The sequence below is a fragment of the Nestor notabilis genome, unplaced genomic scaffold (genome assembly GCF_000696875.1).
Source record: "Nestor notabilis isolate BGI_N333 unplaced genomic scaffold, ASM69687v1 scaffold35496, whole genome shotgun sequence".
In the NCBI taxonomy this organism is placed as follows: Eukaryota; Metazoa; Chordata; class Aves; order Psittaciformes; family Psittacidae; genus Nestor; species Nestor notabilis.
In genome coordinates this window covers 5133-18983 of record NW_009934867.1, presented here as the reverse complement: position 1 = coordinate 18983, position 13851 = coordinate 5133, and the positions used below count along the sequence as shown (strand labels likewise).

General features: G+C 44.1%; 1 protein-coding gene across 2 annotated transcripts; it reads left to right on the top strand.

The window, feature by feature from the left end:
• Positions 1–2239: 2239 nt before the first annotated feature.
• UTS2B (urotensin 2B) lies at positions 2240–10900 on the top strand. 2 transcript variants are annotated; one of them, XM_010017532.1, is made up of 5 exons: positions 2240–2435; positions 4553–4654; positions 7577–7614; positions 9045–9138; positions 10527–10900. In XM_010017532.1, the coding sequence occupies exons 1-5, from the start codon at positions 2312–2314 to the stop codon at positions 10550–10552; spliced, it is 384 nt and encodes a 127-aa protein (XP_010015834.1). In that variant the 5' UTR covers positions 2240–2311; the 3' UTR covers positions 10553–10900. The 2 variants fall into 2 exon arrangements, with proteins under 2 accessions (XP_010015834.1, XP_010015833.1); XM_010017531.1 differs by having other exon boundaries at positions 2302–2465; positions 10527–10552.
• Positions 10901–13851: the final 2951 nt, after the last annotated feature.

Genomic DNA, 13851 nt, shown 5'->3' with positions numbered 1-13851 from the left:
CTTAAGGTCCTTTCCAACCCTAGCTATTCTAATAAAACATAGTAGTGTTTCCAGCACTCATACAAATGGGCTAAAAGCGAAGGAATTTTCTAGGTGTGAGTCCCACAGAAGCCCAACACTGCAAATCAACTATCATAACTGCAACAAATGCAGGAAGTCCACTAGTGTCTGGCATCAGCTCTCAAGCATCTACCCACCCACCCATCCACCTGATCAGAGCATCCACCCCCAATAGCATCCAGTAATCTCCCTTCTAGTATGTAAATGTAAACTAGCAGTTCCTCATCTTCACCAAGGCCCTGATTGAAAGGACTGGCACACTTTGCTTTGGGGGCTCTAATATTTGCAGTGACCGAGAACTGAAGTTTTTCTGCAGCAAAAGGGGAAATCCCAGGTAATAGCTCATCCTCCTGAAAAAGCCTGGCAATAGCCCATGATGCCTTATAGCCAAGAGTATGAAAAAACAGTCAGAGCCTGTGGATTCTGCATAAAATTAGATGGGATTGGGAAACCCACCTTCTACATCAAGACAAAGTTAGTTTTACAGCAGATGTCAAGACAGACTGGTAGGGACCCAGAAAACCATTTGATACCAAGTAAAACAGTCCTTCCCTTCCCTTAAGAATACAGTTTTGAGTCAGAGCTACTATTGTCCATCCTGGACTCCTGTGCAAGGTGGTGTTCAACAAGTTATGGCCTCTGCTTCATGGGGGCTGCTCACCTGTGACCAATTTGAAACAGGAATCTTAGGGAGGCAGAGGCAGATGGAAAAGTTTTCCCATTAGGACAAAGCTGTCCTTCAGTCCAAACAGAACTTTGTGAAGAAGGGGAGTACTTCAGGTGGTTCACAAGATTGAGGGAAAAGACAAGTTTGGTTTATTTGTACATATTATTATATTATAACTGCAGGGAAAATTTTGGAATATTTTCTCAGTAGAGAACTATTGCTTAATGGAAGCATCACATTCATTTTCATAGGCGCTTCTTGCAAAAATCTGGGCCTCTCCCCCACCATTTTTTAGTAAAAAGTAAATATTTAAAGGGATAGCACAGCACGTTGTAGGGAGAGCTTGGGACCAGAAGCCAAAAGCCCAAATATGGAAATCATACTGTCTTTTAGTTAAGATGAAGTGCAGGTACCATCAAAGGAAGCTATGTTGGGTAATCTGGCATAATGTGGTGTCAAAAAGGCACACAAAATGAGTCACTAGGAGTGTATGTACAAATCAGAGATTGGTCTGATTCTCTCCCCCATCACACCGTGGGGGGAGTGAGTGGCTGTTTAGTGCTTAGTTGCTGGCTGGGGTTAGACCACGACAAGTACAGATGATTCAGTTCTGTAGAAGAAGCAGAAGTGAAGAACAAAGCTTGGCGCTGTTACTATTATAGCATTTTTCTTGGTAAGGTTGTAATAGAAAACTAGTAGCAGGTCCCTGATGAATAGTGATGGATAGACAACAAATAGAAGGCAAACCAAGTCGTAGTCATGACCTGAGAAGACATGGAATATGTGCAATGTACCTCAATACTCAATGCTCTGTTCTAAACTAATAAAATATGGCTGTGCAGCCAGAACCAGCATCTGACCTTCCACTTCTTTTTTTCCTCAAGAGAAAACTGAAGACAGTTGCCCATCCTTGATGTATTCCATATTTGCTGCCAAATCTGCACTCCCCCACTCAGACATAATCCCAAAATAGGGTGTGATGCCTTTCGCGTTGACAAAGCCATAAGTCATGGTGAGTGAGACACACTCAACATCCTCCAATCAGTTAAATGAAAAGAGCTCTCCCTTTCTGTTTCCCATCACTTCAGCACTCATTATACCTCACATTAATTAATATAGGCACTAGGAAGTGAGATGATAAATTGCAAAAACCCATTAACCTGATTCCGTCCAAATTGGTGACATACGGCAACTGTACATAAGACAAATCTTCCTTGCTAATGTGGGAGTCTTCGTGTCTGAACTCTATTAAAGGAGCAGCCACCAAAAAATATTTTTAATGTATGTACATATGGAATGTATATCAATGTTTGTGCACAGTACATGCCTGTGGGAACATCAGAATTCATTAGATCAGTCTGATATGAGATATATTGAACAGGTTCCATCTGACATCTATAACTGGGTTGTTCTGTCCACTCCCAAAGGAGTGAATCATATTGACAGGTTGAATTATGTCTCCAGAGATACTTTTCTCCCCTCCTCCAAAGGCCATTTGCAATCACAGCACATCCACTGCCTCTTAAAAGTGAGCTCATCTGGCACTGGGTTGCACTGAAGTCCTCCACCGTGCCTGAAGGAAGAATGCTTTTGGGTAGTGGGAAGGTGGAGAAGATGTGGTCAGCCCAGCTGTTCCTTGGGGTTCTAGCCGTCTTGACCATGACTGTGTATATCCCAGCTACACATGGAGAGCCTTTTTTACTACAAGGTAAGCTGGAATACAGACTAGATGACACAGGTAGGTGGTTATATTTTTGCTTTGCTTTGCTGCTTGTCATGGCCAATGCAACACTCGCTTATGTGTGAAAGAAAATAAAATGAACCTTGAGCAATACTGAAAGATTAACATGGATGCTACCAAAACACTTGTTCATATTAGCATGAGCTAAGGCTGTGCTTCTGGTCTGCAGTTAATCGTATGACACATTCTGCTAATCAGTAAAAATATCAGATCTAGTGAAATCTGGTAATTTCCCTAAAGAAAATTTCCAAAGAAAAACATGAAAATATCACAGAGTAGCAATTCCTGTATGTACCATATGAGATCTGACAGCTCATAAATGTCAGTAGTAGGGTGCTGCTGAACTTTTTTTATTCACAAAACTTCTTTTTATATGTTCTCCCATAATTTAAATTAATCTTAGCTTGAACTTGTTCTGCAGGAAAATGTCAATCATTAATCTTCTTTCTTAAAGAGACTTGGCAGTGGAAATAAAAAAAAAGATGCTAAATATAGGCTTGAAAATAACATTGCTTTTCAAATTATTTTTCCTCTTATATCACCTATTTATTTTTGTAATGTCAACCAAAACATTACCGAGGTCACTTTATCTAAATACTGCTACTCTTTAGTTTTTACTAGAGTGTTTATACGTGGTTTTTTTTCTGTAGCAAATCCCCCAAATGGCTAGAAGTAGCTATTTTAAAATAATAACTGTCTTTCCGACTTAGGAATGAGGTTTATAGCACTCCACGTAAGTTTTACACAGCATGTAGCTCTACGGGCTCCCTTGGGTTTATTTCTAGAGATCACAATCAGGACCAGAGGCTTCAGCTGCAGCGTGAGGCAGGGTTGAGTCTGGCCAAATACTTGGAGCATCACTTTGGCCAGGGCCCCTCTGCTTCTGCAGATTTATGTGATTTTAGGTAATGGAGCTGATTCCCATACACCCTTGAGCATCCTTAAGGCTCTTCTGGTACAATGTTTTGTCTCACGTGTATCAGAAATAATTGCATCAATCTCATCACACCTATGGCCATATGAGACTATTTGCTCTTTTGTCACCTTCTTAAATGGAGTAAGCAGAAGTCCTAAAGATCCTGGAAGAAGAGAAAATAAGCCTTTCTGTATTTTCCATTGCTGGAAATTTAAGCATATGCTAGGGCTTTGTAGGATCTGGGTGTGGGGCAGGGGTGTTCAGACCAAAGATTTTGGGGAATGGCCATTCTCCCTGTAAAGTGTGGCTCCCATTCTGTCATTCTCAAAAGTGAATGCAACATTCAAGTTTCAGATTATTCTGGAAATCTGTTCAGCAGAGCTGGGAGGGTCTGAGAGCCTTCAGGGCTCTGATTAGTCCTATCCTGTCTGTCTGTTGGTTTCTGTTAAACCCTTGACCTTCCCAACCATTCATTTGAGGGCATACCCACAACCACTAAAGCAAAACCACTGAGAAAGCCCCCTAAAGGGCCCCATAAAAAAGTCCAAATTGCTTTAGGACAGCAGTTTGGAGAGGTTTTTCCTGGAAAACAGAAAGATTCTGCATGGTCTACAGCTACTGCAAGATGCTTCCTCAGGAATAAAGAGGCTTGCTTTAAACTCCTCCACACTTTGGTTCTCTTCAAGCCAAAGAAGTTCGAAAAAAAGGGCTGAGTTCCCACCTCTTTTGGCCCTAGGAAGGTGCATGCTGTGAGCACAGTAACACCTGCAGTTTTGAGAAGAGAGGATCTCGTAGATTCCTGTCTGGCTTTGCAGAGGTATCCACTACAGAAGAGGTCTGGACTGTCTAAATCAAGGTAATGGCTCTGTCTGCAGCCAGCCATGCTGATGAGGCTGCAGTGAGACTGGGCAGCAGCCCGGAGCTGGCAGGGAAGGCTTCCCTGTTCCACACCCTTTCACTGTGCAGCCCTCACTGCCTGGACATTTTGTTCTATACTTACACGTCTTCCCCAGAGGTCTTTCCACCCTGATGGACAGGTGGACAGGTGCTGAAAGGAGATGTTTTTCTTCCACTTACTAGCTTACTTAATTTTTTGTTTAATGCTGGAGGCTGAGATCCATCCATTTTATCATTAGAGACTGAGAAAAGTGTGTTTTACGTGCTGCAGATAATCAAGTGCTTCCGGAGAGAGAAGACACAAATCATGAGGAAACACTGCTGACTCTGCTTCTTAATAAGAAACTCGCATGGCGGAGACCAGAAAATATTGGTAAGCAAAGAGGATTGGAGATCTCGACTTCTTGAATCTGTGTTTGCATAAATGCAACGAACCTGTTTCTCAGGTTTCTCAGAAATGCCAACTGCTCAGAAAGCAGAAGCACCCAGTATGGTGTCTACATGTGATTAATGTGAGATGTTCTCCACCACGGAGCTCTTGGACCTGCTTTTGCAATGTGACATAAAGCTGCCCCAAAACATGCACCCTAGGTCCTCAGACACTTCACACTGAGCTGGCAAGGATGCATGTGTGTGCACAAAAGTAATAGAAAGAAGAGGTGCTGCTGAGTCCCAGTGTCCCTGCTATCCCTGAGACATTGTGTGCTGGGGGCACGGGCCAGCGTGGGGACTCACCTCTTCAGCCACACTATACAGCCTCATGTGCTTTGCGGCTTGCTGGCATGCTAAAACCAGCAGCATCTTGTGAGCATATGGGGCGGTGGCGCAGAGTCAGGATTGCAGAGATCACATGGGTGAGATCGATCCTTTGGGGTCAGGTGCAGGTTGGGACAGAGGTAGTGGGAGCTCCTATCTGAGCCTAAGCCTCTGCTACTGCTGGAGGAGGTTGAGACAACAGGCTTTTCCCACACAGCACAGAGGCCAAAGACGGATCATGTGGAGGCTTTTCCTGTCTGTGCCCTGTGAACAGACACCAAATTTAAAGCCACTCGCATGGGGCTAAACTCAGACCCACTGAATAAAAGTTTGGGCTTTCTGTGACACTACGCACAGCAATCACAACTGTCATATGGATTTCAAGGGTCAGCTATTCCCACGGCCACCACAGGTGGGGGAGGGTTTGAGCTGTATGTGGTGGTCTTGGAGCAGGAAGCTGCTCTTCCTTGTGAAAACAGCCAAGAATGGGGCCCAGCAAAAATTTTGTTACAAAAATCCATTTGTCAAAATCACCCAGTGCTCTTCCCCGGATCCTTGTTAGTGCAGTGAAGCAGTGGTTAAACAACCCTGAGACAAATAAATAAACACAGATAAATCAAATCCTTGCTGTAACCAAGGCATTCTTCTTGCAAAGGGGATGCATTCAAGAAATAACATTTTTATGATTGGTTTATGGATTATTGCACTTATTGCTCCTAGAGGAAAGGCTGCATTTTATGCCAGACAATTGAATCTAATGAATCTCTGAGCAGAGCACAGACAGAGGATTTACAGCAGGCAGTTTCTCAAGGCTTCATCCATAAATTAACTTCCTTCCCCCTGCTTGAGATAATCTGTTCCAAATTTCAACCGCTGTTCATTTTCTATTCATAGCAGTCATTGGCCAAGCTTACGGTCTGCAGAAAGTCAAGCCAAAACATGCACTTGAAATTCTGAAAGAGGTAAAGATGTGTATAATAATAATAACAATAATAATAAAATAATAATCTCTTAAGTGCCACTTTTGACTTGTAGATCTGCAGGCCTGGGTGTCTTTACCTTATGGATACATAAAGACAGTCTTAAAAGGAATCTGTTTGAGGTCATCGCTGACAGTGCCAGGAACAGAGCCCCCGCCTCCTGAATCCCAGCCCATCTCTTAAATCGAGCTCTGATGCAATGGATTTGCTTAGGAACTGCTACCTTTTCTGCTGGATTAATGTGGGGCAGAAAATATTCCGGATTTTTCAACTGAATTGTTTCCATCTCGAAGGAGGAACCGGAAAGGCAGTCAGCTCTTTCTTGGCTGCTCAGTTTTGAATGTTTTAAAAAAAAGCCCAAGTCTGGCAACGTGTCTGTGTGCTGAAGTCTTATCTGAAATCAGGGGAAATTATATCCTAAATCCCCTTGGAGATGCAGATCAATGCCTGCTGCCACGTTAGGAGCAGACAAAGGAGGCAGCTCCAGGGCTGGGTTTTGGCTTTCGTCAGGCACAGCAGAGACATTCTTCAGCTCTTTCCTGGCTATTCTGCTTATTTTAGTGCATTTTTTCCCAAACTGACATTTAAAAACAGCTGATCGCTTTGCATTTCCCTCCTAGGAGAACTGCTGTCGTCCAGTTGCTCAGTTTTGATTTAGCTTATTTTGTCATGGCGCTTTTTATTGTTTCATCTTTTTTGGTTTTTAATAACTGGTTTTGACATCAGTTTGAGTCTGGAATAAGGTACCTCAGTCCTCCAGAGGAGTGAGATTGAAATCCCTCATCCCTTCCTGCAGCTTTTCCTACTGCTAGTCCAGGCCCTTTCCAATTCAGCTGGAGGTTTTAGATACTGTTCATAGGCACGTAACTCTCTCCTTGTCCTGCATGTGATCTCTCAGGGCAGTTAATTCATATGTTTTTGACATTCTAGTACAGTACCGCTCAGCCTTGAGATCTCTAAATCTAATCTATGAAGCTAGTCCCCAGGCCCCTGTGCTCCCCTAACATTTAGAAGTATGGAATCTATGCATTTGTTGCCGTTCCTCTTCTGTTGCTTGACTCTGCCAACTCTGATGTTTGCTGACTTATAAAGCAACAAGCTATGATAGGCTAAATCTGTGTCTTCTGAATTCTGCCTGCATGGGTGATGTGAGGATACACAAGTCTTAAAGGAAGCAATGGGAGTTCATATAAAAGGCCAGTGACAGGAAAGCCAGCATTAGACATGTGCTGTTACCAGAATAAAAATGAAAAAGCGGCATCTGAGTTGGTATCATACAGTGTGTGATCTTGTTGGGCCAATTCCCCTAAAGCCTGGTGAACAATAAAGAGGCCTCCCTCATTAATGGACAATTAGGGCAAAGTCCATAGAATTCAGCAGAGAAAGCCTGCTTTTTGTCACTGATTCTGCTACCACAGATTTGGAGATCACTAACAGGAATGAGGTCATAACTAGGTTTTTTCTTGTCAACCATTGAAGTGGTTAAATGAAGAACATGTTTTTTATTTGAGCTTTGAGAAGCAATGCAGATACTGATGCTACTCTCTTCCTTCTTGCAGACTGGGAGCTGGCAAAGAAATTTGAAGAGCTTGAAAAGGTGAGAGGAGCAAATACACAGACACATATATGCATATTGTTGTATGAATAGCTAAAGAATTGTGCATACTGTCTTTATGCCCTATTCTTCTGTCTTTGCATCCTTCTACTTTTCATTCCGCTGCTGTAATATAAGCATATATCGCACAAAGAGAAAAGCGGAACCTGGACTAAACAGCTGCACGAGCTGGAAGAGATAAGAAGAGAGCAAGGCTATAGCCTAGCACAATAAAAGCTGAGGCAGCTCTTACCTCTGCCACCAGTGGAATGCTGGAGAAGGCCAAGCCAGGAAAAAAAGTGAATGCCAAAGGAAATCTCCATGGAAGAAAAGGGATGGAAAAGAGGAGGTCACACTGCTTTCCTAAGCATTGCATCAGCTGGCTGCATTAGTTTGAAGGTTGAAGTTAGAGGGATAGCCACTGCATACATAATCCAAAATTATTTTTGTCTGAACTCTTTACTAGTCAGAGAGGCCCTACCCAGTGTCAGCGCCCTGCTGTGCTGAGCAGAGTGCACACATGCACACAAACAGTAAGATTAAGGCCCATCGTACACTCAGTCTCAGGAACAGGGAAAGGTGTGCTGGAACCTTGACATGGCTCCCACTGTACCCCAAACCCCACAAGCAATGGAAGTCCTTTTTCCTATTTCTCAGGCCACGTCCACATGTTCGCATGGATCTTCAAGGTCCTGCTGGGTTCCCCTTGGTGCTTTCCACTTCAGACTGAAAAATCATAGTGTGGCATGCCAGATGGAAGGCTGCTAGATCCTACCCTAGCCCCTGGCTCCAGTGCTGAAGGACATTAAGCTCTGGCTTCCTGGGAGTAACACTGACAGAGAAGGCTAGATGATGGCCATGGATGTTCCCAGTCTACTAGAAAAGAGTAGCTACAGATGGAGAGGAAATACTGTGGACTTTCCACATTCTAACCAAGGGAAGTTATCAAGAACTGGGGGAAGGGAGGGAATGGACAACACAGAGCAATGGAGGAGCAATGCACTCTGCTGCAGTGGGTGGATGCCTGGAGACCTCCTTCCCCAGCAGTGACTTGGCAATTAGTGGTGCATTATCCATTCTACACAGCCTTCTCACCACAAGGCTTTGCACCCTGGCATGGGGGGAAGAACAGAGAGTGTCTACACTGCTGCCACCAAACAAGCAGCTTAATGGAGAAGGACATGAGGAGGTGGGAATGCTCCAAAGGTAGATCCTCCTACAATGGTCTTGCTCGAGGGAAGACCCTGTCCTCCCCAGTGATGCCAACATCCAGGCTGCCTGTACCTCCTGCCTCTGAGCTGCCTTGTGCTTGCCAGCATGCTGTGAAGCTCCTCATGATGGGGCATTTGCTTACTTTTGTAAACATTGGAACATCTTCTAATTTTTTATTATTTTTTTTTTTAATTAAACATTGAATGTTTGTGTTTAAACAGCTGGAGAAGTTGAAGGATCAGCTCTCAAGTGAGGAAGGGTCAGAAGTGGCCTATGCCTTGGAAAGTCTTTCAGCATCCCAGCCCAAAAAACGCGGTAGGTTTTGGGTTAGAGCCCTGCAGCCATCCCATCCAGCTCTCATCTTCAGGGCTTCCTTTCTGCAACAAAGACAGTGACAGTAAACATGACCCAAATAAGCTGAAAAACAGGTTGGCAGCTTTTCTGGCAGTCCTAGTCCTCTCTTGTTAATGGCTGGCTGGTTTAGCAGCCCTTGAGAGAAGTAGAGAACTGTGTACCCAACCCTGTCTGCTGTCAGGGCAGATACACCATGTCTGCAGACCCAGGACCTTACTGAAGGCAGTCAATATTGCATCCTGCTTTTCACAGAGGAACATGGGGTTATATGAGCAATGAGTGTTTGTCCTGGAGGGGGTGAGTTCTGTGTGAACACATCCCCTAAGTGCACCCGTTGCTTTGCTCTGGGCACAAAGTTAGAGCTGAAGGCATAATGATGAATGTGGCATGCATTCCCCTCTGCCAAGGTCACTGCCTCCCTCCAGAGAAAAAAGGAACACTTGTTTTTGCTGTTGAAAAGCAGCAATAAAGGATGTGGAAATCAACCAAGAATGCAGGGAACTAAGATCTGGTAGGTCCTCCAGTTGATCTCCAAGCTTTGTCCAGTCTGTATTCAGTGACCCAAGAGCACATAGCAACAGTGCTCCTGCAAGACCACCCCTGACAAGCACATGGACAATGCTGTTCATGCTGGCTTTCAGTGGATTCCTTCCCAAAGCAGTGGCAGCTGTAAACCAGAAGTCACTGATGACAGATCTGGCCTAAAACCAAAAGAGCTAGTTCTACCCTTACCCCACATGCTCTGTGAACGTGCGAACTGACAACCTAGCCAGCCAAGAGAAAATCCTTTTGTGCGAGGCTTGCTTAAGTGCTTAGGTGATCCTGAGACAATCTGCAATTTATAGGCAATCCTGGAGGCTGTCTTTAGTTTGGCTAATCTAATTCATGCCCCCACCAGTCTGGAAAGTTCAAATGCAGATAAAACTGCTTTGCCCTGCCAGGGTTAAATCAGATTCTGCCAGAGAATCCTTGCCTTCATCTAAAGTCCTTCCAGTCTGGGAGAAGCTCGTGTCTCAGCATGAGCACTGCTGATTCAGTAGAAGCTTTGTCCCAAGAAAGCAAAACTGCAGGCCAATAGACAGGAAATAAAAAACTTATTCCTGATAGTGCTGGAGTACAGCAAAATCAAAAACAAGCCCATATAAATCAAGCAACATGGGAACAACTTTTAGACCCCTTATTTACACTATAAGCAGCTAAAAGAAACACCTTCTAAAAGTTTTATATGAAGTCAAAGCTGATTATTGAGATGTGCCCAGAAACCACAACTCTTTCAAGACATGGGGCTAGAACAGGAAGCTGGAAAAGTTTCTTGGGTACTAACATTCTTCTCTTGTATCCCTTCCCAGCCTGCTTTTGGAAATACTGCATCTGAAGGCTTGCCAGGACTGAAGGATGAACATGAGCCCTTCCCCAAATGCCTTGCTGGTTATTAATGTGTTGAGAGTTTGTTCTGTTCTGCCATCATGCTGCTAAGTTGGATGCCATCCTCCATGACTATATCACAGCCAACTCTAACAGTGACTGTGACAGGAGCTGGTAACCCACTACCACTCTCCACTGTTCCTTCCTTCCTTCCTTCTAGGTTTATCCCACTGTCATCTTCTACTTGGAAGATGCTCACCAACTTTCCTTACTGTCCTGTGTGTGCCATTCAGTCTGCTGCCACTGTACACTCTTCCCCTTCTCACCAGATCCCCTGAGGCACCAAACACTAACTCAGTTCCCCTGAGCTTGGACCTTCACAGTGATGTCTCCGTTTCCTATCACTTCCTACGAGCAGGTCTGTGATGACCTAATCCACACTGTTGGGACAGGAAGGCAGACTGGGTGCAAGTAAAGGGCTCAGGGCTGCCTGCCTCAGCTTGCTGAGTCAGAGCTGTTCCTTATCGTGTCCTGTCAGCATGCACAGTAGGTCTGGGGGACGACAGACACAGAAGCCTGGGTCCTTTGGGTATCATTCCAATAAAGATTTTCCGTTGCACAGAAGCATGTGCTGTTTTCTTTCTCACCCCCTGCAGAGGCCCAAGGGGCAGCACATTTCCCTTAATATAAGCTTTTGTTACCTTAATGGTTCATGTGAAGTTTACAATGGCAAAAAGGCTCCCATCAAACAGCCAGGTATAGCAACATTGGTCTCTTTTAGTGTGCCTGAGGAAGAGGCCTTCCTTTTGGCCAGAATTGGGAATGTGTCTTTCTCATGAGTATGTGTGAACTGCTATCCCCATAGGACCTGACCAGACCCTCTGATTTCTAACTATTCACCCTAAAAGCTGGTTTGAGCAGAGATTATTGGCTCATCTGGCTGGCCAGTGCAGATGCTAGCTGTCTTTTTCTACTGCAGAATTACATCTGCCCCTGCCCAAAAGAAGAGACCACAATCTATCACTGGTTCTTACATATATTCATCTTAAGTCACATTATCCACATTTATTTGGAAAAAAAAAAAAGAAAAAAACAAACAAACAAAAAAAGGACCATGTTCCCAGCGTAAATCCTGATGTTAATTTTGAGGTTTCCAGCAGTGTAAATGAGAGCAGAATATGGTAGCCACTAGTAGTATGTGGACTGATTTTGGTTAGAATTGAACTATCTCTCCAGCCCTGTCAATTTATGCTATTTAACTGTAGCTTGCATACTACATATTCTTCAAAACTTTACCTCTCCCAAAGCTGTAATTATGAGGTTACATTCATTGCTCTGGGCTCTGGCAAGAAGTGTATGCTTAACCACAACAGTACTTTCTGTGTTCTTCATTAACAGGAAATTTATTCATCCTATTACAAGGCAAAGCCTACATCTATAGAATAAAACCAGCTTGATTATATCAGTGAGCTCTAATGACATGCAAAATACAGTTTGCTATTAGCATTAAGTCTTTGTTATTTCAGAATACGTTTCCCATTTGCTGTTGCTTTTGTGCAAGTGAAAAGCTATGTGGGAGCAGACATTCACATACCCTCACAACAGCACCAAATCCAGGAAAAATATCATAGCCAATTGCCAAGAGAAGGATCTCTTTCTTTACGAGTTGGTGCTCCACCTGAAAGGGAGGTGTGTTACAAGAGCTTCACTGTGTGCCCCAAGCTGGCATTCAGCTCGGATGCTTTCAGCTTGCAGGAAATACCAGTGCAATGGAAGGCCAGAGAAACAGGCTCCATCTGTTAGCTGCTAGCTGTAGCCATGCCTTCCTGACCTGGTGTGGCAACTCATCAGCAAGTCAGGAAAAGGAATACAGCATCTGTGGCTATTTAACAGCTTGCTCTGATCCTAGACACAGGAATTTCCTGGAGTGTAATGCACCATGCTGCTTAACAGTGATTTTTAGCCCACATGGTGTGCTATGTCCTGTCAGCACAGTTATTTACGTGCTCATAGTACCCAATCCTACACGCACTATATGCTGCTATGTTACGTGCTTCCACTAGAGTGATGAGCAAGTGTTGAATACAATTCATTTACTAATTCGAAGCAAAGGTGGTGATGCTTTCCCTAGGCCTACCTCAACATGTCACTGTGAGGGTCCTGTCCTTTCTCCTAAACAAGCAGAACAGAAACTCTTTCTCAAGTGCCTTCACACTGTGGCTGCCCACATCTTACCCGTGCTTGGGCAGTCACTCTTGCTGAAGTTAATGACCCACAGGCAATAATTAAAGAGATTTGCCTCAGACATTCCAGTAGATCATGTTGATTCATTTTCTATCTGAACGGATTTGCAAACAGGCATCACAGGGTAAACCTAGTGCAATGTATCCTGCAGTATATCCTCACTTCACAACTGTTCACCTCTGTGCTATGCACAATGAGTGAAGCTATCCAATATCGTCCATGAAAACAAATTGTGGTATTTAGCCTTTCATATAGCATCATATTTTAAACAGGACCTGCCAATTTATGGATTTCAAACAGTGCTTTTTGAGCCACAAGAGGTCATAGAGTGCTCTGTGATGGATGGAGCAGAGAAACAGAAAGGCTGTTCTTTCTCCCACGTAATCCACACAGTAAGGCGGAAGCCAAAAACAGGACCGAAGCCTCCACCTCCCAGTTCCAAGCAACACCACCACAGACATCTCTGTCCTGCTTTGCTTTTACATCGCCCTTCAGATAAAGAGCATTTCTGCACACAGTCTGTAGGCTTTAAACCCCCTCTTTACTTGGAAGCCCAAATACTTGAGAAATGTTCAATACATTTATGGTCCAGCAGTATCTTTTCAAAGCTGCTGTGTTAGCACTGGATTCCTCTGATCTCAGCCTCTCAAAATACATCATGCAATGACTCTGTCCATGCTGCTTTTGAAGTCTGTATGAGTGATCAGGTCATCACTTCCATAATCTGCCCATGCCCCATACATATGGCTACCTTTCAAGCAGATTATCTGCAGACTGGATAAGCTCAGTGCAGGAAGATAACTGTTCACTAAACCCTGGGGTAGGCTCAGGAGAGGTGGTGGCAGTACACTCCAGAAGACAGGGTCTGGACTTGTCTGGGACTGCATTTGCAGACTCACTTCTAGCATGGACAGAAAATCTTGTCTCTAGCAGCCAGTCTACATGCACCCACTCAATTCAGCTCTCCGAGCCTTCACCTCCAAGCTTCAACACAGAAAAAGAGCAGTAGGACCAGAGGAAAAGCAGGGGCAAAACCCCAAGATGACCACATGGGGACTTAGAGCC

What these genes read in the sequence shown, in the direction of transcription:
- UTS2B (XM_010017531.1), top strand. Translation starts at nt 2,312, where the DNA reads ATGCTTTTGGGTAGTGGGAAGGTGGAGAAGATGTGGTCAGCCCAGCTG. An exon ending in ATACAGACTAGATGACACAG is followed by an intron (nt 2,466 to 4,552) that starts GTAGGTGGTTAT and finishes TACGTGCTGCAG; the next exon opens with ATAATCAAGTGCTTCCGGAG. An exon ending in AATTTGAAGAGCTTGAAAAG is followed by an intron (nt 7,615 to 9,044) that starts GTGAGAGGAGCA and finishes GTGTTTAAACAG; the next exon opens with CTGGAGAAGTTGAAGGATCA.